Genomic DNA, 27,602 nt, shown 5'->3' on the forward strand with positions numbered 1-27,602 from the left:
GTAATACCAATAACCCCTAACCATAATTCTGAGTTAATTAATCAGCCCTGAAGCAAAACCAACAACAAAAATAAAACATGCTCTTGCTATATAGTGACCTAGTTTCAAGATGATCGCTTCTGAATGATAGCGGAATAAGACTCCATTGTTAATGTTCACAAGAACAACAACCTTAATGGTGACTTAACAAGCCTTTAGCCTGTCATAATTTAAAAAAATAGGGCGGTTTAAGGGGAGACGGTATGATAAACATAGAAAGAAGATGAAGAAAGTGAATTGGGGCTAACTTTGCAGCTGGTGTGGTTATTCTGAAAAGAGATTCTGTACATGGGTGTCATGAAACAGCATTAGCCACGTGTGACATTGTGACACAGTGTGTGTTAACTGCCACACAGCTTTCATTCTCGCAGACAGCATCAATGTACGCAGAGCATCGAGAAGGTTGTATATCTATCAGCCATGTGCCTGTGCATATCTTTACGCCATCCCAGCCTTATCTGTCCTCGCAAGGGATCACGCCTTGTCAAACTGGCGTGTCGGCACCGGCTCCTTCAATCAAACGCACGCGGGGTGATTTTTTTTTCTTCCACATCCCCCCCTCTTCTCCTGTCGTCTTCATTTTACCATCTGGCTGACTTGTTGACATGTCCTCTTTTTTGTCCCCTTAGCCTGGCGTGTCATCAGCGCTGACGTGATTACGGCTAATGGCCTGGGCTATATTTAGATTTGCCTGCTTTCTGGTTTAGAAAGTGAGCTTTTTAGCACGGTTGTTTTCCCACTGGACGCCGCGCCGCCTATGAGCGGTAAGGTCAGGAGGAGGACAGTAATGATGGCTAAGATGGCCAACAAGGGAGGACGTTTTATTGAAGATGAAGGTGATGATGGGGTGAAGTGACCAATGCTGACTCTGCTCGTCCTTTTTCTCCGCAGCCTGAAGCTTGAGTGTGACAAGCTGGCCAGTGAGAAGTCGGAGATGCAGCGTCATTACATCATGGTGAGCAAAGTCAACCTTTATTTTGCTTCAGAGGCACAGCATGGGGCTTTTCTTATCAAGATGGCCCCATTGCAAGTTTCTGCGGTTATGAAAGGCTCATGTTTTGTCCATGTTTGGGAAACTTGCCATACCAAATCCTTTATAGGTGAAGGGTCATGGCCATACTCATTTACTCTATGAATGTCTTTTTCCATTCCAATGATTTTGGGTTCAGGTTTTTTGTGCTATGCGTGTCAACAAAAAATCGGGGCTAAATCATCTTCCATTTTCCAGCATACAATTGGAAATAGAAAATCAGAAAAGAACCTTTATCCAATGTTTCACAATGAGTTTAACACAAGTCAGGAAATAAAATAGGAGGGTTATTCAATTTCCCCACATTCGCTGTGCCGGGACCTGGAAATTATTCTGCTTCTGCTCTGTGCTATTCTGCGGGTGCAGCAAGTCATTTCTGAAATTAGAAGAATAAACAAGGGCTAATACATACATGCGCCAATAACCAAAACCACACCTACCGTATACTCTCGCATTTATAACAAAAAAAATGATGTCTGAATCAAGGATACGGCTTATATGCGCACAAATTGGCAAATTAACATTTACAGTTTGTGGTTATTTTTTGTTTTGCTGTAAGAAAACAACCATTACTGGATGAATTACTAACTTCCTTATGATATTGATCCTAGTAATGAGCTTTTGATTCATACAGTATCTCAGAAATACTACGTGCGATGATTTTTCTTAAAATTTTCCCTTCAAAGTAACACATTTGTACTCCCTACTAAAACCATGAATATGGAGGTGAAAATTTTGAATCAGGGGGCATCTTATACGCAAGAAATTGTAAAATTCAACAATTTTAGGCAATTTTCCGGTTGTGGCTTATACGTGGGGGCACCTGATATGTGGGAAAATACTGTACTTTAAAAAAAATAACACCTTTCTATCATAGGCAGTGGATTGACATAAAGAAAGATCAGGCTGTGACCATGAATGAATTTGTACATAAGTAACATTGTATCATAGTCTGCCCATCAAAATGCAACATCCATCCATCCACTACTAACTATTGGACTGGTCAAATTATGTTGTAACTCATTTTGTATAATGTCTCCCACTGCAAAACTTTGACAATTTACAAAGTGTGCAGTGTTTATCCAGTTTGAGCATGTGTTTTGCCAGTCTAATAATCAGTTGAGCCAAGAAGCTAATCGCCAAATCTTCAACCCCCCCCTCCAAAATGAGACCTCAGTTGAAATGGAGCACACGATAATCCTTTAAATGCTCAAAGCCCTTTGTCTCCTCCGTGTTCCCTAAACAACCCCCATCGCTTTTTTGTCTTCCCACATACATGTACATGCACAAACACACACACTCCACCTCAGGGGCTAATCTCATTGTTGCTTGCAATGTAACCCTGTGATGGTTTGCCTCTAATTGATCCTCTGACTGTCTTTAATCTCATCTAATCTGTGCCGCCACACAGCTCCCTCACCATGACACACACAAACACAAACACATTTAGAGGCCTCCCTTCTGTCTGCACGCAGTCAACTGTACGCACACATCTGCAGTCAGACGCAAAATTTTGTGAACACGTGTTATTTAGTAAAAGGTCGCTTTTAAAAAATGTTTTGCCCCAGAGCCAATGTGACATGTTAATATCGCATGTCTGCCCAAATTTAATATGATCCATTGTGCAGGTTGCACTGCTTGATTTAGTGTCACTATCACAGATTTTTACTCACTCATTAAGTGATAGAATTTTTTCAGAGTATTCAAAATAAATATCAATACTCACACAGGTCCAAAACTATTCAAATTGCAAAAAAAAAAGGAAAATTGTAGATAAAAGATCTGAAAAATGATGTAATAATTGAATTCAATGCTTTTTATTGTCATTATACAAGCATAATGAGGTTTTAATATATTTAAATAAAAAAAAATGGGAGGACAAGAGGCAGAGGGTTTATGACTCAATGGAAAACAAGTATATAGATGAATACTCATTGTGTTTATCATGTGATGTGTTGGAATACGAAATTGAAAGTGAAAAATAGTGTTTCTCAAGAAATTGCCTTTGGCAAATAGTTGAATTCCAAACAAGTGTCGGTTAAAAGTACAGGGACCCTCATTCTACTTGCTCATCATGTTTTTTCTATTCATTTTCTGAAAACTCATTTGTTTATTTATTGTGTGGGATTAAGACAAAAACGCCAGACTAAAAATCGATCAAAACTAGAAAGAATATAGTGCCAGTTGGGAAGATGTTTCATCACCATTGCTTCCATTGGAGGCAGAATGTCTCCCGTAATTTACATTCCAACAGGTAAGTGGATTCAATAATAGACGTGGTGGAAATTACCGACATAGTTAACATGCCCATTAAGGTTACTGGCTAAGTAATTGACTTTTCCCTTGCACGGAATAACAGCACAGATGTGCTCGCTTGAAAGTATTGAATGCTTTCCCACCGCCAGTCATTATGTTTTGCTAAATTACGCTGACAAACCGACCAATCATTTTATACAGCCCTGTGGGAAAATGACTTCCACAAACCTTATGGGCTCTAGTTGGTAGAACAACACACCACCTTTTAAACATAAGCAAACAGTTTCTTAGTGAAGCTCAGGTGGAATACAAGAAAAATCCTTACTTTCTTTTATTTCTTCGCCGCCCATCAGCTAATTCTAAATGAAGATTTTTTTCTCTACATTGGATTCAGCAGACATATACAAACAACCTAATGCTTAAAGCTTCCTTTTCAATCACTTTTGCTATTTATCTTTGGCAAGCCTGGCCTTGTATCCACTCTCTTTCTGTCACACACACACACACACACACACACACACACACACAAACACAAAACCTTCGCTAATAGCATATCAGGTTGCCCTCTCTCCCCCCGGTCACCAGCGCCTCCATTTCCCAGGCGCTGTAATTACTTTAGGGAGCTTCCTCATGGGTTAGTGTGCTACACTGAAAAGCCCAGGAAAAAAAGTGTGTGTGTGTGTGTGTGTGTGTTTGTTTTCCAGTCACAGAGCCTGTCTCTCCTACAGACTGAGTGGGTGATTAACTGGGTTTACGTTAGAGGGGTGGCCCTCTCATTAACACTCAACACACACGCACAAACAATCACAATGTGAGTGCATTGTCTATTTTCACTGCTTTTCTTGCTCATTTCCTGTTTGTATCCGCGCATCTTGCCAAATCGTTACCAGAATGTCCGTTTTCGAACTGTCTGTTTTTTAATACTGGCTCAGTTGGAATGCTTCAAAATGTTCTACCTTATTTTCATCTCAGAATAATACCTCGAACGATGAGTGATTTTTCGCAATCGTGCTGTCAAAGGTTTTTGTATTGCCTTGTTTTGCAAGTAATGTTTTAAATTGCCACTTCTGGATGGTGAGAGCGAACTTCACAAAAAGCTACAGTATGACAGATGAATAATAAGAGGCCAAGTTCTGGCTTTAAAGTTTACTTTTACCATAAAGAAATAAAAAAAGAAATGCTGTAGGAGGGTCCTTCTAAACCTCAGTTCTTTCTTTGGTGGGATTCCAATCATATTAGCGTCGTTCCAAATCTACTTTGACCGGATTCGAGTAGCAGCTCCAGGTTAAGTTACCATAGTTACTAAAGACATGCCATTATGAGAAAGAAATTAAGAGCTATAAGGCCACTGGGCTAGGAGAAGAGAGACTAACTTTCTCGCTTGACATGGTTGGTGTTTCTGTCTGTCAACTCTGCAGGTTTTGCAGAATGTTATTTCCATTTTAATGGGTAACAGTAACTTGGTCTAAAAGTTTGGTGTACCGAGCGTAGTCACGGAATGAATTCAATGTATAAGCCAATGTAATGAGGTATGACAAAGCCTGTGATGCCTTGCTAATCGGAATGTGTGTCTGTCTCTTCCAATTTCCCCAACAGTACTATGAGATGTCCTACGGGCTCAACATTGAGATGCACAAACAGGTGAGTAATTGCTTCTGCGAACAGTCTATTATTTGTTAGCCGAGTGTGAGTAGTTAGTGGACGTCACTTAGCTTGCTTGACCTAACCCTCAAAATGTCCCTTACAGTGGTACCTCGACATACGATCTTAATCCGTTCCGGGACTGAGATCGTATGTCGAGCTTTTCGTAACTAGAGCGATCGTTTCCCATTGAAATGAATTAAAAACAAATAAATTAGTTCCAACCCTCTGAAAAAACACCAAAAACAGGATATTGGATTGGTAAAAATGTTTTATTTCTTCTAATTCGCCATCTATTAACAAAGTAACACATAACTAGTGGTTTAATAGTAATAAAATGTGTTTAATATAACTAAAATTGGGCGGATTTCGCCGGCGGGAGAGAGAGACGCACAGAGGGAGCGGGTTGGGGTTTCGGGGGACTTTCCATGACAACGCACTCGTAATGGAACAAACAAATTTTAATTAACTTGGATTAATATATACATACGTTTAATGTAACTTTACACAAAACTGAATTCTAATTTTATTTAGATTTTTTTTTACCTTCGTTCTGGCCGGTTAGCTGTTTGCCACTCCTCCACCCTCACGTTCGCTATCGATGGGCTGTTTGCTGTTGTATTCCCTTCAAAATATTCCGAAAATGATGCACACAAATGTCCTCACAATAGGATAACACACTTTTAAATGAAGACCATTATCCAACATTGCCATGCAAATGTAAAGATTAACATTTAGCTTTTTTAGGCATTTGTAATAGTTCCGAATTTTTTTTTACTGAAGAACTTGAACGAAAGAATGTGTTGACTTTTTGCATGTGTAGGTTTACAAGTTATAGAACAAAAGCACTGGTAGTATAAAGTTTCATAATGCCTGCCTTTCATGCAAATGCACGGGTTTGCTTGCCAGCCAGTGCCTCAGCACAAAACCCAGATAATGAAACGGTTGTGGTTTGTGGTCGCAAAAGACTTCTAGTTCAGTTATGAGAGTGATTCATTGTGGTGACTTGACAACCTCAAGTCAAAACAACATTTGGTTCCAGACAAATTTCAGGGGTAATGGGAAAGGATTTAAAAAATATATAAATAAATAAATAAAGGGATATGCTTTTGTCTGCTTGAAAAAAATGACACAATGAACATTCTTGTGTCTGCTTAAGATCTCCAAGAGGACCAACTAAAGTAGCTTGAAAAATAAGATTCAGAACACTTTCAACATCAATTGCTGTGAAAACCTGCTAAAATTGCATTCAAGTTTATAGAAAATACTGTAAAAAAATATTGACGCTTTAACACAAAGGGAGAGGAAATCCTCATTTTAATAGGCAATGGAGGGATGGTTGTTTAGCCTAGAAGACCCAGTGCTCATACATCAGCTTTGACTGAAGCTAGGGGAGTAATTTATGCTTTGGCTGCAGGATGGAGAAGAGCGATCATGGGCCTCATCCAATCCCTCAAAACACGTACGCTCATACTTACGATAGCGTGATTGACGGCACACATTGGCAGGCATATTAGAAGAAGCATGTAGGCTTTGACTAATGGACATGAGCAAAGATCCCCGTGATTTGAACTCCCGCACATGTTTTCCAGCCTGGTCTTCTGTTCATGACTTTCAGACATCCACAAACACACATACAATGGGCCAGTTATCTTTATCTGCCAGAAATTAAACCTTCAGGGAGGTGTGTGCCACTGCATACGTGAGTTTACTTGCTGTCTGCTCATGGGGGTTCTTTTGTTCTCTTTTTTTTGGGAGGGGGTGGGCTATGTTGTGTGGGTGCGCATAAGTACATTGGAGGTATCGGTGTGTCAGTGTGTGCGTGATTTCCTTTTTGTGTGTGAGCGGATGCAGAGAGGCGCTATTTCCATTAAAGTCTTGAAATGGAAGGGATGTGTGGAAATGAGCGTTCATGTCGAGGGACATTGTGCACTGCCACTTCTGCACCCCCCTCGCCACCACTGACTCGATTACGCTAGTGTCGTCGGTTTTCTTCTGCGCTCGTTTCCTTCTCATCGTCCTCCATTCAAGGAAGGCTTTCTCCATCTGCACTCTCTTGTCTTCCTACATCTTTTTCTCTCTCTGTTCGCCATAAGGCTGAGTTGGAGGTTAATCTGAAGTGCTTTACTTTTTCGGAAAGAAATCGGATTCAAGCCATGAAATGAAACACATTGAAACACAATTCTTTGAGCACCAATGCAATTGGTTAATTAAAAAAACGCTCTTAGATAAGAAACAATCGCAATAGGGGAAAAAGACAATTCAAGGGCAGCATGATGGACAAGTGGGAAGCAAAACTGTCTCTTTGATCGGGGGGCAGACTTTTTGCACCTTTTTGAACTTGGATTATGATGCAGACACACTAAAAATAAATTTAATCTAACCTTACACTAAACTGTGCACACATTTTGTTTTTTATTTTTATACATTTCTTCTCCCGGCCGGGTTGGCTTTGTTTGCCCCGCCCCCACGCTGACTTTCACTATCGATGGGCTGTTTGCTTTTGTATTCCCTTCAAAATATTCCGAAAATGATGCACACAAATGTCCTCACAATAGGATAACGCACGACCACTTGCCAACGAGAAGTAATATATACTCCTCATACTAGCGATCGCTACGCCATTCAGGCTGAGTGACGGGAAAAAAAAACACTGAAAAAAATGCAACGCTCCGCCCAGTGCTCGTAGATATGTTATACACGAAAGAGATGCGGCAAAAAAGTGCGCTAAAATCAAAAACAGCCTCTCATGTCTTGGCCATCTGGCTTTCTCGTATCTCGAAATTTTATCTCGAGATAATTATTTGCTCGAAATTTTACTCGTATCTCGAAATGCTCGTATGTCGGGGTGCTCGTATGTCAAGGTACCACTGTATAGTGTAATCAAAATGCTTTTTAAAAACGATTTAACGCATGGTAACAAAATTATTTTCAAACCAGATTCGGGTACATTTAACAGAAAAGGCCTCAAATTAAACTGAGCAGATCCGCTATGGTGAAATTATTTGTGCGCCACCACCATCAGTCAGTCGTCAGTGTCTGTTAAAGTTGACGTGAAAATACTTGTATGCGTGTTCTCTTTGATCCCCCTTGTGAACAGCTGCCTTTTATAGTCACACCTTATTTAGATTGGCAAAGGCTTCGTTGAGCGGAATTAACGAACCTCGAAGCGACGCGTCCGTCCGCTTTTTTTAAATTATTTTTTTTACCCGACACATTCGATTGCCGCTGTCGATGAGGGGCGATACGACACTTGAAGCCTGCCAGAGAACAACGAGTCGAGAATGGGGAGGGACGGCAGTACAAAGCTCAGGAAGATGACAGGAAGCACAGATGAAAGCCACGTAACGGCTTTGGGAAAAATGGAAAATTTGTTAGCAGATGGCAAGTCTCGCAGAGGCTTGTCTGTCTGCGTTCGGGTTTTTTCGCGGGACCCGAGCAGAGTGCTTGATTGCAGTGGGAAGCCGTGCGCTGCATGCCTAATGATTGCTATTCTCGCCTCATCTCGCCACCGATTACGCTCTAACACCATTAGCGTTCATTTGCATATCTCGCCCGGATTGGGTGATTAGCAGCCAAATGTGATAATAGACCCACGTGTAGGGACGATAGCAGAGATTGGGCACGGCTAACGTGGGTGTGTGCGGGGTGGTGAAAGAGAGAGACTTTGCAAAGGTCATACCTGCTGTTGCTCATGCGAATTAACGTGTGCTTGGAATTACAAAATGGCTGTTTTCATGTATTAAAGGTTAAATTCTGGGGTGCTTTACTTTCGTTCTGCATTTTCCTTCTTGCTTCCAACACCTCTGGGACAATTTTGGTTTATAATGTATTTTAAAGAACATTTTGCGGGTGGCTTCACGCTGTAATGGTAGCGTTTTGGGTTTCAATCTTGGTTTATATCCCTTATCTCGTTTATGTCAGATTATCTCTGTGCTTGCCAGGGTATTTTGACATGATGTTTAATGAGGATCTGAAATTCTCTGTGGGTAAGATTGGGATAGTGATAGTGGTTTTGGATCTTCGCAATGGTTGGATTGGCTGGCAGTGTTTTAGATTTAAATATTGTTTTAAGAGGTGCTCTGACAGGTGTTGACTTGAATGTACAATATTTTTGTCCGCAAATGAACTAAAGCCCATTTGGATCAGGATTTGGAGTCCAGTTGCTCCAACAGGGACTATCAAGCCAACTGGAATGAGAGCAAAAACAGAGGGAAACAGTAACTGGCTAGAACTCTCTGTTCCAAGTAACATGTAAACAATGCATGTTTGTGATTCCCTGATGCCGCCTGTTTTTGCTTAAAAAAAATGTTGCCACAGCTGTCATTTTTTTTCACCATCACCAGAGCTCATTTTGTTGTGCTCTACAATACAAAAAAAATCAGTTTTTGTTTTCAATTGTTTTTTTCCACATTATACTTACCTTTGTTTGTCTTTAAAAAATGAATTCTCCCTCTTTTCTCCACAGGCCGAGATCGTCAAGAGATTAAACGGGATCTGTGCACAAGTCCTCCCATACCTGTCTCAGGAGGTACGCATGCTTGCACACACTCACCAAAAGATGACCTTCAGGCAGATCCCCTTAACTCATTACCCACCATTAACAGCCAATTTCAAATACAGTGGTACCTCTACATACGATCTTAATTCGTTACGGGACTGAGCTCGTATGTTGATCTTCTCGTAACTCGAACAAACGTTTCCCATTAAAAACAATTTAATTTGTTCCAACCCTCTGAAAAAACACTATAAACAGGATATTGGATTGGAAAAAAATGTTTTATTTCTTCTAATTTGCCCTCTATTAACAAAGTTACACATAACCAGTGGTTTAATAGCAAAACATGTGTTTAATAGAACTAAAATTAGACGCTTTTCGCGGAGGATACACAGGCGAACATAGAAGCAGGCGGGGGGGAAGTTCGGGGACTTTATCCACGGCGACGCACTCGTAACCGAACAAACAAATTTAAATTAACTTGGATTAATTTATACAGACACACTCAAACATATGTTTAATGTAACTTTACACAAAACTGAATTCTAATTTTGTTTTACATTTTTATACCTTTTCCTGGCCGGGTTAGCTGTTTGCCACGCCTCCACCCTCACGTTCGCTATCGATGGGCTGTTTGCTGTTGTATTCCCTTCAAAATATTCCGAAAATGAGGCACACAAATGTCCTTACAATAGGATAACACACGATCACTTGCCAATAAGAAGTAGTCTTGAATGAGCGATCGCGGGAGCTAACAGGCTAAGGAAGGAAAAACACAACAGCTCAGCCTACCCACGTATTGATTGTGGGTAATGAAGTTTTATTCTGAGAAAGGGTGCCATTGGCTATCGGTGTTGTGTGCACCAGTATACTTAATTACCCGAAAAGCCCTCTTTTTGCCCGCGCATGCGCGTTGTGCGTTTTCTGGTCCATGTGTAGGACAAACTCGTGTGAAGAAACCGTTCAGTGCTCGTAGATATCTGTTATACACGAAAGAGATGCGGCAAAAAAGACAGTGTGCTACAATGATAAACCGCCTCTCATGTCATGGCCACCTGGCTTTCTCGCATCTCGATTTTTTTCTCGTATCTAGAGCTTATTATTTGCTTGAAAATTTCCTCGTATCTTGAGCATCTCGTGGGTAGAGCTGCTCGTATGTAGAGGTACCACTGTACTCTATCCATCCATCATACAATGGTGTGTATGAAAACATAGCTGCGTGATTCAGATGAGCCATGTTTCTACCTAACAGCCCACCAGAGGGGTTGGTCATCAGCCATTACCTCACACCACCCATCTATCCCCTGATGTCACACCAGGCTTTGACAGCATGTGCACGAATAGCCAAAAGGTGTCGGGGGTCCGTGTCAGGATGATGGATATTGATCTAACCCCGGCTTCTCTCTTTTCTCTCATTGTGCCCCTCTCTTTCCCGATTCCCCACGCGTGTGCAGCACCAGCAGCAGGTCTTGGCAGCCATCGAGAGGGCCAAACAGGTCACTCCCCCAGAGATGAACTCCATCATAAGGGTACGATGTTACGGCCCCCGCCGGGCTTGGCGATTGCCTGATAATTGCTGTGATAGTGCACGACAGTTAGCATTTATGTTCTTTTCATCCTTGGCAAATATTTAACATTGAAGTACCGCCTTGGTTGAAAATGGATTTCGTTTCTATTGACCAAATGTGTTCCAATTTAACCTTTATAGGAAACGTATTTAGACGATTGCAAAATATTAATTTTCTTCACCTTCCTATTCTCTGATGAATGATCATTTATTAACTTTAATTCTTAATATAATTGGAAATCTTCAGGTAATTTAATTTTTTTCCCCAAAAAAAATTGGTCTGCTTATTTCCTTATTATTCAGACCGTTTTAAACTGGAAAAAAATTAAGATATTTTCACAATATAGTTTAACACGACTTAATTTTTATGCTATTAATATCTTATTTTTGGCAACATAAGGTTCTGTCATTTTCTCTTTTTTTAAACCGAAATTATCATTTTTTCCAGACTTTTTTTCAAGGTTTTTTAAAATCTATTCTTCTTTTCCAATAATTCTAGGTTTATTTACGTAATATTCAATGGGGGAAATGACTCTATTATTGGGATCCCAGCATGTTTCAATCTGTTAAGATGTCAAATGTGCGGATGTAGCCATTAATCTTCTCGGGGTTTTGTTATCTGCTGCGCTTCGTTGCATTATTTACAAATGCAACGTGCGTGAGGATCAGTTTGCAAAATTTTTCCGTCAGGGTGTTAAGGCTCGTGCATACATGAAGACTGCCTCTTTTGTCAACATTTCTATATTATGACAAGGTTTTGCTTCTAAATAACCATCAATGGCAGCCAATGAGTTAAAATGGTGAGCAAGACACCCAAAAAGATTTGATTTCAGGTCTTGATTGCCCAGTGTGTCGTCCTTATGCACTTTAAATCACGATCCATTAGCGCCACCGAGAGCGCTAAATCCCGTTGGAGGGCGCCTTGAATCCAAGTGACGTATTCTTGTGTTGTGTGTAGCAGCAGCTCCAGGCCCACCAGCTGTCTCAGCTCCAGGGCTTGGCGTTGCCAATGACCCCCCTGCCGCTGGGCCTGAGCCAGCCCAGCCTGCCCGCCGTCACCACCTCCTCTGGCCTCTTCTCTCTCTCTTCCCTGCTGGCTTCCCAGGCGCAGCTGGCCAAGGAGGAGAAAGCCTCGCGCGACGCCGCCGAGAGCCACCGCGAAGAGGACGGCGATAAGTCAGACTAATTGTCGACACCCCTTTCAACCGATTGATTCTCTTTCTCTCTTGAGGTTTCAACACAGAGTCTCCTGACGCCCCATGTGGGCCAACTGGCCTCCGAGTTTTTCACCAAACTCCCACTTTCAATCTATTTTTTTTATTTTTTTTTAATTGAATGTTTAAATGATACTTCATGCTATTGATTTCTCTTTCCTGCTGCTTCTACGCTTTTTTCGCGCACGTTACATAAATGATTCTGCATTCAAGACTGCTGGGAAGTAGGAAAGGGCACCTTTTGCACTCAAAAGTAAATACGCAAGGGTATGGCATGACAATCGGTGAATCCATCCTCGAACTCATCACGACTTGAAGCCAGTCAAAACGGCGAGCGCTATGACTGGCATGCCTAAATTCTGCACGTGAGCTTTATTAAAAGAAAAATTCAGGTGACGTCAGCACATTTCTACCCAAATAGTGTACAACACACGTATCTTTACATCAGTCTTCAACGTTAGTCTTTTTTATTTTATTTTTTTAGTAGATTAAGAAATTGTATTATCATTGTAATACTACTACATATTTCATTATTATATATTATATTTATTTAGAGTTTGGCAGGTATAAGTATTTTTTCATGGATTTTATTCCAAATTGGGCACTTCGGAAGGTAATAAAATGTCCTTCAAACAAGTTTCTGAACCTAACCTTCTAACCTTCGGTGAATCCCTATTATCTGTATTTTTTCACAACAATTCATTTCATTCATTTAGGCAGTATGTCAGACGGCCAAATGGCAGAAATTTCTCTCCGGAATGCAGTCCCAGACAATCCTCTATAGGTGTTAATAGCGGTTGGCCCAAATGATCAAAACTGATATCCGTTATCATGTCATCAAATTGACATTTATACTCAAATTTTACATGTTAAACCACAAGTGCATCCATTCCATTTGCAGTATAGAACCTGGCTTTGAGCAGTTTTCCAATGCACTTTTACACAAAGATTAGATACGTCCGGTTTTCCCAGTTGTCTTGAACGCAGCACTCATTGTTTGGTACTCTTTAGGTCCACGGATTGGATGTCTGTCGCCATCAATGGGGCCAATTTGTGCAAACTTTTCTTTTTTTTTTATTCTTAATATTATTATTCATTTCTTCAATAAGCTTGCATGTGTTTTCTCACCATTTGAATTCCATTGCCAACCAAAACAACGCATGTAATCAGTCCTGGATTTGAAATGAGTTGTCAGTATACTAAGTCTCAGTTTAAAAACACTACTGTTCACATAGACGCATGTTTAAGAGTGAAAAGTGATCCTGTGTGAATACGGTTGTGAACCAAAAAAAAAAGCAGCACCTACTGTATAGGGGAATGTATTCCACCTTAGTTTGAAAGGCATAAATAGATGAACAATGTGTCTTTGCTATTCGAGCATGGTGTCAAAGAGACTTGAGTTTTCAATGAGAAAGTGTGAAGGAGTGTTTAGCTCCCACTGCCGAGAATGGAATTGTACTTTTCCATTTTTGCCTCATAATATCGTGACTCTTTCATGTTTTCATTATATTGCAACTTTTTAACCTTGACTAGTTGATTGCAGAACTGCTTTATTCTTATTAAGAATAGCCAACCTTTCCCCCCAAACAAATAATAGTTCTGTAGTATACCAACGTATTCTCTTCAAAATGATCTCATCTAATCTTGAATGAATGTTCTTTTTTTTTCACTATTTATTTTCTACTTCTTTTTTTGGCAATGTCTTGCTTTTTATTTTCAAATGCATTTTTATTCTTGTACGTCACCTTTTGACCCCCCTACCCCCAAATTATTTTTTTCCTCATAAGACACCCACCCTACAAAAACAAGGACTTTATCCTAACGACATTAAAACAGCAACAAATTGCCTTTTATCCTGTGAAAAAATTGCCCCAAAAAGGATTTCCCCACATTGTTTTCCACATTAGTATATAATTTTCTTCAAAATCTGCCCACCTTAAAAAGGACTTTTTGTCCTATCTCTCAATAAAAGGCACTTTTCATCACCCCCAAATTCTAACTTAATTTGCCATTGCCATCCTCCCTTTTTTAACTTTAATTTTTGCTCAATCCTCATAGGATTGCCATTCTTTCTGTATGATTTTGTTCTTTTTTAGTGTGTCCTTACTACTCTCGGGTGGCGGATAAAGGCCCCTCATTAAAACGCCGTAGCGTGTATGTTGTGTGAGTGTGTTAGGGCCCTGCTAGCGTATTTCCTGTCCAAACAAAAGGACAACATCCATACATACCCCCCTTGTATGAGCGTGTTTTGTGTGTATTGCTTACCAGAATAATCTTTGTGAATGCAGCACCTGACCCTCCTACCGCTCTCTTTTGCTGTGCTCATTGTAGTAATGCCACACAAACAAATGTCCACAGGGGGAAGCTAAATGCCATCACTTTTCTTCAAAAGAACCTCTTTTGTGATCAATGCACTTGGTTTTCCCTTGTTGGATTGTAGGATGTTCATTGTATTATAAGCGGTGGGAACCTTGACTGCAAAGCTGTCATTTCAAACAATGTCCCCTTATAAGCCGGTCATATATGCTAATAAACATATATTTTTCATACATTTAATCTGGACCTGATAAGAAAAAGGTGACCCAAGCCTGATGTATTAGTTGGTTTTTAGCCCAGCTTCCTCGTCTTTGGTACATAGAAAGCTTTGTGTATATTCTGGATCTTTCTTGCTGTTTCAAGGGGGCACGTTTGCAGTACCTTTGCCCCCTTTCCTCCCCTTCCCCCAACTTTTTAGCTCCTAACGTCAAGCATTGTAAGCTTTGTAAGGTCTCTTTTCAGTTTTTTTTCTTCCCTCAAATACTTAATTTGTGTATAATGTAAAACCTTGAAAGTGAAAATGTTTTGTGTCCTACATCATACCTACGTACATTTAAGATACAAAAAAAGAGAAGAAAAAAAATCAAAAGTACAGCATACATTTATGTCAAATAATACGAAATGTTGTGCAGTAAGGAAGGACTTCTGGTGCCTTACAAATAAAGTCAATCAAATCGTAACTGGCCGTATTGATGTTTTTTTTTCTTTCGCTGAGCAAATATGATGCCTTAATTTATTGCTAACTTGAAACTGTAAAATATAGAAACAAAACAAAACAAATCCAAGAGTAGTATATTGTTTAAAAGCATTCGTTTAAAAAATGGTCTTGAATAATATGATTTGCTATTGAAAATGCATAGAACCACATTCTTCTTCTCCAAGACTTCTGTCATGACATTTATTTTATTTGTTTATGAAATTACCATAATTACTCGCATATAAGCCTAGTTGTATTCATTCTGTCAGTGCTGTTGTTTCTTTGGAGTGAACTTGTCCTTCACCGTTTGTCCACTAGAAGGAGATGTTGTATCAGGTAGAGCAAGGGAAAGAGCATTGTCACGCCCCTTCCTATGTGTTGTCCATTGGCCAAGCAGTTTATGGAGGCTGTTTTATTCTCAGCCACATGTGACCACACCAACATGGCCGATTGGCCCCTTTGTTGTGCTCATCAAGTGTTTATTTACTTGACATAAAGCCAGTAGCCTTTTACCCCCCAAAAAACGGATGTATAAAACAGGTCTTAAGCCTCTCATTTAAAACAACATTTAAGATCTTTAAACCTTTACTGAGCAAGTGAGTTTTTGGTCATTTAAAACATGTTAATATTCGTATATAATACTATTGTATATAATATAGTTATCATTTTTTCCTTCATATTTTATCATTAATACCTTTATAGGTGGCCCAGGAGATGAGTGGTTCGTGCTTTGGCCTCACAGTTTTGGAGCTGTGGGTTCGTTTCCAGGTTAGTCCTCACTGTGGAATTTGTATGTTCTCCCTGGGCTTGCATGGGTTTTTTCTGGGTACTCTGGTTTCCTTCTAAAAGCATGAATGCTAGATTGGTTGAACACTAAATTCCTCCTAGGGATGATTGGTTATCCTTTGTCTCATTGTGCCATGCGATTGGCTGGTCTCCGATTCAAGGTGTCCCCCACCTGGTATAAGTAGTTAGCTGGGATTGGCTCCAGCACGACCCTGGTGAGGATAAGTGGTTTGGAAAATGAATGAATGAATGAATAGTGTTAATAAAATCTATAATACATCAAATGAAATGTGCATGGACGGGTTAACATCAGCACGTGATGCAAATGTGCTAACAAAGAGACTCAAATTGAATGTAAATGTCCTAGAGATGGCAGCTAGACAATGAGAGGGAGAGAGAGAGCACAGCACGCTTGCTTGTTGATTAATCATGATTGACTCGTTCAGAGCACCCTCATTTTCCATACCTTCATCCTCACGCGTTTCCTTGATTGCGGTGATGCTCTCCATGTATCCATCCATCCGTCCTCACATTCTGTCTATCAGCAGCATGTGTGACTTTCCTCCCGCCTTTAGCTCCCCCCCCCCTTGCCCCCACCATGGGAGTCTGTCACGCTCATTTCCTTCATCCAGCCATCCATCCATGTCTTGTTCCATCCCATCCTTCCTTCTCGCTTTCTTCGCTGACAGCGCGTCAATCCCTCCCTCTTTCATTCGTCCACGATTCATCTTAGTCACCGCAAAACTTTCCTCTTTTTTTTTTTCCTTCCCTAAATTCTTCCTGCTGATGTTTGGCGCCATTTGTCATCATCCTTCGACGTATGAGTTTAATTTGTTTCACGGCCATGCTCATAACTCAGTGTTGTAGTTAAAAAAACAACAACAAAAACTTGTTCTTCACTGAAGATAAAGAATATGTACCTGGGATGTTTACTTCCACAGGTGATGGCTCTTACCTTGCCAATAAAGACATTACGTCTAAATTTTTGGCCCAAATAGGCCGCAATATTAACATTTGGTGTACAAACGTGGCCTACATGACCCTAAATTTTATGTTCACACGTGGACACCAGTTTTATATTTTCATGAATACCGTAATTACTCGAATATAACACGCAGGTTTTTGCAAAATAATTAATTCCAATAGTTGGGGGTGCGTGTTATAATCAAAAACTATTTTTTTTTTTTTTTTTTTTTTTTTTTTTTTTTGTGTCTTGTTACATGGCCCTTAGCCTGGTGCTTTTTTCTTGCCAAATAAATTGAATTGAAATAGAATTGAATAAAATAAATTACAAATTTTCGATCGAAAAAAGCATTGTCAAACTCACTTTGACGCACGGATTTTACGTCATCTCGTAGAGCCGACGCACGGATTTTACGTCATCTCGTGAAGCCGAGACCACCACTGCCCCCCTCTAGCCTCGTACCCGTCTCAGTTCACCCTCTCTCAGTTCAGTGTTATAATCAATAACTAAAATAAATTACAAATTTTCGATCGAAAAAAGCATTGTCAAACTCACTTTGACGCACGGATTTTACGTCATCTCGTAAAGCCAATCGGATGATGTGTTGTGGGAGGAAGAGGAAGTGGATGAAGGAAGCGTGGACGTTGATAGGATTCTCAACGAAGAGATGTATGAGAGGACAGACAAAGAGAGAGAGGAACTTTTCATTTGAAGGATTCTAATGAATAAATTTGTTTGAACAAAACAATCGTGAAACGAAGAAAAAAAGGTAAGATTTCTGATTTTCGTCAGCGGGAAATTTTAGGTGCGCACTATATTCGAGTACTGCGTTTTTCCAGATTTTTTTGGCCCAAAGTTATACCTGCGTGTTATTTTCGAGTGCGCGTTATATTCGAGTAATTACGGTAAATATATTTATTCATAGTATTTAACTATGACCTGTCATTGACAATGATAGACATTCAAATCCTACAAATAGGGAGGATTGCCTTTGAATACTTATCTTACGATGGCATTGCCAGCGCTATACGTCTGACCCATTTTGACTGGGAGCAAATGATTGGATTGGACGTCTATCGCAGTCAATGCCAACCCAACCGCTGACCTAAAAACCCTTCAATGGAGGTATCACTGGAGATTTTTTTCTGCGTGTGTTTGTCGGCCTCAGCTGGAGCAGAACTGAGTGTTGACATAGCTCGTCTAATGCGGATGCTACCTCAAATGCATCATGGGAAAGCGTCCTCTTGGCCTGCTTTCCTAATCTCTCTGTCAGTGCTCTTTCTACATATCCCCATAGCATTGGATCCCTGTGTACGTGTGTTTGTGTGTAAAGCAGCTGCTTCTCTGTAGCAGGAGGAAACACACACACATACTCTCTCTCTTTCTCTCTCTCTTTCTCTCTTTCTCACCCTCTCTCTGCATGTCCTTTTTCCTCCCTTCAACTGACCTGCCATTTTATCATCTTTTTCTTACTCACCTCCCATTTCCATCTCTCCTCCATGATTTGCCACTCCTCTTCTTCTAATTCTCTTTTTTTTCTTCCTCAATTTCGCTCCCTTGCATCCCTTCTAAATGTCTTCACCTCTAAATGCAAAGCACATGTAGAACATACTTTGATTAATTTTTCTAGAACATCTAGATGCCTAATTTTATTTTATTTTTTGTCGCTGGTCTCATTGTAATTATGGTTTCATTTAGATTACCACTGTCAGCCAGAAAAGGCTGCCATAATTAACGTATTAATAATACTAGTTGTATTTTTATATTTATAATTAATTTAGTCGACAATTAAACAGTAATCGAGTGAGTCTATAACCTTCATGGTTATTGTCTCGACCTAAAAAATTGGGCTGTTTTTTTATCTATTTACTTTTTTTACATCGCCAAAATTAGAAAAAGGGAATATTTTTATCATTTATTTTTATCTATTTATTTTCTAAATTAAAATTAGAAACCCTGTAAATATTCTTTTATTTTCCCCATTTTTGTTCTTTTTTTCACTTACAAATTTGAATTTATTTCAGTCACTTATATTCCAAGCTAACGGTAACGGTGGGAGAGTGGTTAGCAGGTCGGCCTCACAGTTCTAAGAGTGAGGGTTCGATTCCAGATCCAGATCTTCCTGTGTGGAGTTTGTGTGAGTTTTCTCTGGGTACTCCGGTTTCCTCCCACATCCCAAAAACATGCATGTTAGGCTGGTTGGACACTCTAAATTGCCCCTAGGTATAATTGGTTGTGCTTTGCGATTGGCTGGCCACCCATTCCTGGCACCCGTAGTTAGCTGGGATAGGCTCCGGCACCACCCGCGATCCCTGTGGGGATAAGCACTTCTGAAAATGGATGAACTTTGACAAATGTTAAGGGTGGGACGTCAAATCGCCAGTCCTGGAATGACCCTCTCAGACCTTATTGAGACATATTTCCCTTTAGAAAGCGTTCCCATTCATCATATAAAAAAGTGATGTCCAGCACCCTGATGCAAATGTAGTGCAAATGGAGGCATCTCTTTCATGCAAGCATCCTTGTACAGTATTTGCGGTTTGGCAGTCTGCTCCCCTGGAGTGTTCACTAGTCTCGGTTGCTTGTCCGTCTGTCGTATAATTGAGGCGCTCCCCGCTGTCTGGATACAACGATGTAGCGCCCAGCGTCATTTATCATCCCGTAATTGCGAGGCGCGGAAAGCTGGTCAGTCAACATAGGCCCCAAAATGATGAATGTGATGACTCATAGGAGACTATTAGCGCAGGTGATGGCCAAAACGTATGTTTGCGCACATTGTTAATGCAATTTAAGTGAAAAGTTTTATTTTTTTTACCAAAACTGGACTGGTTTTCCGATGCGTGCGCAGTCAGATGGAACACATTCATCCTTTTGACGAGCAAAAGTGACATTGAACGAGTGGCGTCATCAAGTCGACGGCGCGCGTGTGGGTGCGCGCATCCCCTGGGATTGACGCTCACTGTCAATTTGATCCTGGCATGTCATCCGACTTTGAGTCTCCATGTTCCTCACTCAGCACTATACAGACTGACATTCAGCTAGAATGTTTTTCAGCATATTTGCGTGGGTTTTCACGGGGTTCTCTGTTTCTTTTTCCCCCCGCAAATTCCAAAAACTGTTCACTGGAGAAGCATACAAAATGTCTGCTTGTGTCTGATTTATATCAGCGCACACCTGAGACTTATGCCCCTGTGTGTGTGTGTGTGTGTGTGTGTGTTACCTCTCGAGGACCAGCAGTTGAACATCAACACATCCCCTAAGGATTCTCCAAACTTGGCATCTTGAATTTTTCAACACTGACATCTGCTATCTGCACCCAGGCCAACATGCACACACCCACACACGCACACACACAAACACACACACACCACAACACAAGCCATGCAGTTTCTAGGCATTATTCCTCACACGCTCGCATGCATCTGCTCTGTTTTGAACGCCCTCATCCTCATTCTGGGCACCTGTCTTCAAGCAGGCCTGCTGCTACAGTATTTTACTTACCCCCATCATGCATTCTTTGTCTTGGAATGGATGATAAGACGGGACAGTAAGGTGACAGAGAGGGGGAATAAGGGTGAAAATAGCCCAAATCCACAACCTGGGCTTCTATCGTAACCAGAACCGGTTCTATTCAACCAAGGCATTCCATGATCTGAATTTAGCGTGTGCGGTCGATTGGTCGCCGGTCTTTTGGTTGCCGTCTTTTGGCAACCTTTTGGCGTCTTTTGGTCGCCCTGACCGCGACAACGGGCGACCAAAAGACCGGCGACCAAAAGACCGACGACCAAAAGACCGGCGACAAAACGAGGTAAAACAACACGGTCTACGCATCAATAAAAGCCAACGATGGCCCTGAGCAGTTTCACTGAGCCGACGTGTGAGTGTATAAGAGTTTGTATGTACATGCATTGTCCCTTTAAGAAGCTACGTCAGTCAGGGTCTTAACAAGTTCTCCAACAAAAAACAATACAAGTACGGGAAATTTGGAGCTTTTCTTTAGCCTAATAATTACTAGGGCATTAAGTATGACTAAATAGTAATTCACAGTTTGTATTTAGGGAATTTGAGCAACGCTTTAAATGGTAATTATCATTTACCTTCCAGGCGACCAAAAGACCGGCGACCAAAAGACCGGCGACCAATCGACCGTGTACCGAATTTAGAGGTGTGGAATTGACCCTATCCTGTCACGCCTTTGAGGCCATCATAAAACGCAGGACTGACCAGATGAAGGACTTAGATACTGGTCCAAAGCTTCTAAAACCTGAAATTCTACCCTAAATAGCCTGAAAATCTAAATATTGCTCTTTAGGTCTATACGGAACTGAAATTTACCAACATAACTTATTGGTCACAGCATCACATCACTTACGAACTAGAACCTGGTCAAAGCTTTCCAAAAACACTCTAAAGGCCCGACTTAGTCTCTCAAACGAAACCTTTCAAAACAATCTAAAACCAAAGACCTCCACCCATCCATTTTCAATACTGCCTATCCTTGCCAGGGCCCCGGGGTGCTGGAGCCTATCCCAGCTGCACCCTAAACTGATCGCCAGTCACTCGTAGGGTACGCAGAGACACAAACAACCCTATTTTAACCGAGCCACATACTTTCATTCAATGAAGTCAGCCAGTTGAATGCTAACGGAAATGAGCTGGGATATTACCAACATTCCCTAAATGTCAGCCCAAACATATTTATTCCAGATGATGCCTCATATCAAAGCTCCAATATCATTAATAATAAATCCTGTAAATTCTTCAGCGCATGAACATCAGAGAAGTCAAACAATATGAAAATATGTGAACGTCCAACTTGGTGTACACCCACAAACTCATAAATTGACACAGTTCTTTCCTGCTGCCGGGGAACAGGAAATAAGTTGGACGGAGCTAATTCTGGCACAAAGTTCTACACGTGTCCCACATACATGAATGACGTTCATGTAAAAATATCTCATAAATAAAACACGCACACTATGGGGATTATTCGTGATCATGTTGTATCGTGACCTGTTAATCATGATATAAATCATACCGTCAGGTATGAGGAAATACACTCCTCTATTCAGAACAGAATAAAATGTGCACAGAATGCTGGACTAAATGACAAATGTAATAAGTCAACTTAGGGAAAAGTCATTCAGAAATTCCCTTATTTGTGTAGACGACACTAAACACTGATGTAGGCACAAAGCAAAACGTTGCCTTTCCGCAAACGTTAAAGGCCACTGGATCCATTTTGTATCGGTCACCTGATTGTTGGGGTGAAACGAAGTGATCTTTTTTTAATTGAGCATTAATCAGATACTGCGTTTCTTGACAAATTGTTGATAGCCATGCAGTGGGTCCGTGTTTGTGTCCTGTCTTAAGATAAAGCGACAAGATTGATTTTAATTTCCTCACTTGACATCCTGCATTTAAAGAGAGATTTTGGGGGGGTGTAAATATTAATGTTAACAAAGAGTTGGACAACTATTCACATGGGATAGCAATTTAGGTTACTCAACCAGCCTTCTATGCATTTTTTAGGGGGATGTGGGAGGAAACCGGAGTACCCACAGAAAACCCACGGAAGCCCCTGGAGACCATGCAAACTCCATAGAGTGAGGATCAACCCAGGATTGCAGGATTGAACCCACAACCCCAGAACTGTGAGTCCAACACACTAACCACTCTCCAATCTCAGCAATATATAACCCTCTGGCGAGGTGTGTTTGCTCACGCCCGATTTATTCGTTATTAGAGGCGGAAATGAACGCTTTATGCGTTCGTAGAGGCTGAAATTAACGCTGGAATTTCGTGAGCGTTTACGCAGCGTGACTGACAGGAGAGTCCTGCATGCGCGTGCGCAGAATTATTTGGAACTCGAATGCCCACAAGACTCCTCAAGTCCCCCCTCCTTTACGCGTTCTCTCTTCCGCGAGCATTTCTCAACGCCATTGGTCGAATGTTGGTGCTACGTCCGAACCCAACGTGGGGCTCCGTCGCAGACGATTGGCTCGGCTTTGTCCAATTGGTGCGCGAGGAGAGGCTGCAGCCAGACCATCTCTTAAAGTGGAACCGTGCGATCGACGCAAAAGGCAAAATTGAGATGTAAAAATGCAATTGAATTGAATTGAAGGCCTTTGTTGTCATTATACAATTACAATAAAATTTAAAGATTCATCATAAAAGGCCTGGGCGCCTTTGCGACGGATCACAAGTGACAGGTCACCTTCAATTCTCTTCTCCAACCAGAATTATTTAGTGTTTATTTACATCATTGTCTTCAGTCAATATCAGTGAGCTATTTTAAAGCAAGTTTAAAACACAGCTTTTTTTTTGTTAAACCCTGAATGTTAAAGCTAATTGCTTCAACAATGAATGCCATTCAGTATTTAGTATAGTACTTTGAATATACTAAATACTTAATGGCATTCACAAATTTATTAAATATTTTAGCAAATGGCATTTACACTTCCTAGTTCTCTATATATAGTACTTGAGAAAGTGATTTGAGAGCTGATTTTGTGACACAATTGCTAATTTTCTTTGATTTTTTTATGTTTAGAATGACTGTCAACTTGAACTGACTCTTTTGGGGTAATTGTTTTCTAACTGCTTTCTTAAATTTTTACTCACAATTAACATCAGAGAGGAAAGACAGCATTTTCTCACTTCCTGGTGCATTCCCAAAACATCATCTTAACTTGAATGAAGGCTAAACATCATGTAATAATTGAACAATGCCATTTTAATGACAAGTTCACGGTGTACCCTGCCACCATCTCACCCTTAACCCCTAAGATAAGCAACTGGTATTAGAATGGCCACCATAATGCTTCCGTGCTGATTTTGATTTCCATTAAGTTCTGGTGTATTGTTGTGGAGAATTGTGGGAACCAATGTGTCACAATGTTATGTTTGTTATTTGGCATGGAAGTCCATTTGCAATACAATTTCTATTCAAAGTACCAGACTTGAAGCGGAATGGGCGGCTGACTTGCGATAAATTTAGTCTTACACACAAAAAATGGACGCATTATTCTCCCTTCTTTAAGGCTATTGTCGGCTATTGTCCAATCCATCTGAACTGGGAGGGCGTGCAGTCAAGGATGTCCATTGGTGTCAACCAATGAGTTAATGTGTTTTCCTTCAATACACACAGTTCTCTTTGTTTTATGTGTCTGTGTATTGTAGCTCACAGCTCTGGGGTCCTGGGTTCAAATCCAGGTCGGTCTACCTGTGTGGAGTTAGCATGTTCTCCTGCATCAAGCCTGCGTAGGTTTTCTCTCGGTACTCCGGTTTCCTCCCACATTCCAAAAACATGCATTGTAGGCTGATTGGACACTCTAAATTGCCCCTAGGTATGAGTGAGTGTGAATGTTTGTCCGTCTCCTTGTGGCCACCGATTCAGGTTCAGAAAATGAATGTTTTGAAGACTTGTTTACTTGTTGTGAAGTTGTTCGCTTTCATTTGCACTAACAACTCAAAACCAAAGAAAAATCCAGTAAGCGACAACTCATATCTCGAAAAACCAGTACGTTTAGTCACTGTTGTGTAAACGGTCTTTTTTTGCCAGGCTCCACAGGGTTTGTAAAAACATTCCGTCCAAAATGACGCTGTCTTGGGTTATTCCCCATTGTTAGTTTTCATCCTCCTTGCAATTACTTACACAAGAAGTCCAAGTGGAGTTCAGAGGTTGTATAAAGTAGGCGCCCGTTTATGTCCCACATTGAATAATAGGACGTCAGTACTGTATGCGACCATAATTAATACTTGGGACTGCCCTCTGGCTGACCCCCCCCTTGTTATCAAATGCCTTACTGGAAACCCTGCGCCCACATGCCAAGACAGGCTGTGTCCAATTCAACAGTACCGGATTAATGGCTGTTTGATCAAGTTCAAAGGCAGAGCTGCCCCGAATAAAGTCATTAAGAAGCAGGCCAAAAGACTTCTTTACATGGAAAGACTTTAAATAAAGCGACTTAACGGGCCGTCCTGTAAATAACGTGCAAAGGAGGTAAGAGCCTGTCCCAAAACAGAAAGGCAGATGTTTCCAAGCGTACTCGCGGCAGATATTTATGGTGTGTTGTCGTGTTAATCCCCTTCATGTTTGTGGCCGTGATTTTTGACGACGTGTGGGTGGAAGGTTTCATCATGTCATTGTGACACCTGCCGCGGTGCTATCGGATTCGCTTAGTCTTGATGACATTTCTTTAGCAGGCATACTTTATGGCTTTTTTTTCTTCTGTCGTTACGATACCGATCTCCTCTTACAATGAAACACCCGACGTGGGGTTTTATCGTTGGAAGTCGTGACTATCGCCTGATCTCAGTTGTGAGTAATATACATCGTGAAAATCAATCTAGAGTTGAGTACACCTCCAAATTCCAAAGAGTCCTTGGATATTTCTTTTAATACTCGTGACAGATTTCAAAAGTATCATGTTTTCTGGACTATAAGTCACCATTTTTTTTTCATACTTTAGCGAGGCCTGCATCTCATATTTTAGTCTGACTTACATAAGTATTTTTTTCTCTTTGAGCCTGTTATGTTTTTTTGTGCAATAGCTATCTGAAATATTTATGTTAACAGATGACTATTTAGCCAGTTTTTCTTCATTTTACTATTGTTACTTATGTTACGTATATTTGTTCTTGATTTCTGGTTAAATGAAATATTGCCCTCCCTAAAATGCGACTTATACTCCAGTACAACCTATTTTTTTCCCCTTTGTGCATTTTTTGAAAAATACGGCACATGATGAACAGATATCAACCTTTTTTTTTGTGTTCACAATACATTTTATTTCCACAAAAAAACAGAATTTAACACGGTTGGACGGAACAATCTATAATTAGTTGGTGACTCTCAGCAAATCAGGAAACAGCATTCTGATGCACCAGCTCACAGCTAATTTATTGTCATTGCCCACTGCTTTATATGAGAAGAAATGTTGCTAATTAGATTCTACAGTCAAGGTAACGACCTAGTGGCAGTTATTATGACTCAAGTATTTATTCCTAAAACATTCAACAGCACAAAATACAACAAGCCAGAAACTGCACTTTAGTAAGTATCAAATTTCGCAGGTGTGTGGAGTTTGCATGTTCTCCCCGAGCTTGCGTGGCTTTTCTCCGGGTACTCCAGGTTTCCTCCCACATCACAAAAACATGCATGGCACGCTGGTTAAACACTAAATTGCCACGAGCTACGCGTGAAAGGTCGTCCGTTATCTCCTCATACTCTGCGATTGGCTGGCAACCAATTCAGGGTGTCCCTGAAGTCAGCTGAGATAGGCTCCAGCACCCCTCGCGACCCTTGTGCCCAGAAAAGGATTTTTAAAAAATGACTCCAGGCAATTTGAGTGCATTTCCCTACTTTTCTCTGGTCCCCAAGGCTAATTCTCTACTAATATATGCAGCCATTTTTCAGTGCTGTGTACATTTTTCACGTGTCAACACAATCGTAAAAAAAAAACCCGAGTCCGCGTTGCATTTATCTCCGGAAGTAACGTTGGGAGTAATAATGGTGTGGGCACCGATAGCTGTCGTGAATCCGCGTCTGATTGCCGCAATCTAAAGCCCTTATCAATTTTGTGCATGACAGATTGCAGTGTGTGTGTGTGTGTGAGAGAGAGAGAGAGCATAAAAATAGGAGAGCGAGCGCCATCTCGGTCTCTCTCTTCCTTTTTCCCCGCCTCTCCCTTACTATCTATTCAGTTCCCCCTTAAGAGCAGCTTTAGCAGCCTGTCCTGTTTGTGTTGAAGCCAACAGGCGCAATATATTACAGTCTAGGGCTTGCTGCTGAAAAGCCCGCTGGATCTTCCACTGACCTAGCCCCCCTCCCTCCATCATATTAAAAAAAACAAAAAACAAAGCTCGCTCACACACTGTCCTACTCCCCCCGCCTTCCATTCTGCTGCAGCGTGTCACAGAAGAGGAAGCCCGAGCAGAGGAGGAGACCATCCATCCATCTGTTTGTTTATGTTTCTGTCAGTGGACGGCTGGGGTGGGGGACACGGGGCACCAGGAGACGTGAGAAGCGCGAGGGGGGGGAGACGAGCCGGGAGAAGACGACAAGGAGGAGGAGGAGGAGAGAGGATGTAATTGTCATGTCACTATGTTTGGACGTTGACTGATCACAGCAGGAGGAAGAATGATAAGCGCAGAGCGTGGAAACTAAGTCTTGCGTGTTCTCATGACAGTGGCGGCTAGACCCGCATTGGATTGACTTTCCACGAGGAGAAGAAGGAGTTTGCTTTGGGAACCAGTGGAGGGCAGAGGAGTGGAGGGCCACGGGACGAACCTGGCCATCAAACGGACTGGAAGTCTCTCCTCTCCTGGGATCATGTACCCTCAGGGAAGGCATCCGGTAAGCGCCTCTCGCAATCTTCTCTTGCTTTTTTGGGGGGACCTCTCCACTTCTCCTTCACCATAGTTTGTGTTTTGTGACGTTTCGCTGCTTTAAACCCCCCCTCGGAAGTTAACGTGGTGTGTACTTTGTCATCTCAGCGTCTGTGCAAACTCCGCTTTAATTGCCAGCTCCATTCCCACATATTCGTTGTCACTTCTTTCAAAAAGCCTGCTGTGCCGATGTTTACCCGCC

General features: G+C 41.2%; 2 protein-coding genes across 6 annotated transcripts in view; both read left to right on the plus strand.

Moving 5' to 3' along the window:
- The window catches only part of tle5 (TLE family member 5, transcriptional modulator), a 31,540-nt gene extending 16,299 nt beyond the window's left edge, over positions 1-15,241 (plus strand). The window contains exons 3-7 of one of the 2 annotated variants that reach the window (XM_077607400.1): positions 931-994; positions 4,922-4,966; positions 9,435-9,497; positions 10,919-10,993; positions 11,990-15,241. In XM_077607400.1, coding sequence (XP_077463526.1) covers positions 931-994; positions 4,922-4,966; positions 9,435-9,497; positions 10,919-10,993; positions 11,990-12,217 — 475 coding nt within the window. In that variant the 3' untranslated portion in view covers positions 12,218-15,241. The remainder of the gene's footprint in view (positions 1-930; positions 995-4,921; positions 4,967-9,434; positions 9,498-10,918; positions 10,994-11,989) is intronic. The other variant, XM_077607401.1, reaches the window with a different exon arrangement.
- A 7,324-nt stretch (positions 15,242-22,565) lies between these two features.
- The window catches only part of tle2b (TLE family member 2, transcriptional corepressor b), a 64,610-nt gene continuing 59,573 nt past the window's right edge, over positions 22,566-27,602 (plus strand). Inside the window, exons 1-2 of one of the 4 annotated variants that reach the window (XM_077606915.1) lie at positions 22,566-22,662; positions 27,202-27,368. In XM_077606915.1, the coding sequence (XP_077463041.1) occupies positions 27,345-27,368 (24 nt within the window). In that variant the 5' untranslated portion in view covers positions 22,566-22,662; positions 27,202-27,344. Of the gene's footprint in view, positions 22,663-26,681; positions 27,369-27,602 lie in introns of those variants that run through there. The other 3 variants (XM_077606914.1, XM_077606917.1, XM_077606916.1) reach the window with 3 other exon arrangements.

The sequence above is a fragment of the Stigmatopora argus genome, chromosome 8, assembly GCF_051989625.1.
Source record: "Stigmatopora argus isolate UIUO_Sarg chromosome 8, RoL_Sarg_1.0, whole genome shotgun sequence".
Lineage (NCBI taxonomy): Eukaryota > Metazoa > Chordata > Actinopteri > Syngnathiformes > Syngnathidae > Stigmatopora > Stigmatopora argus.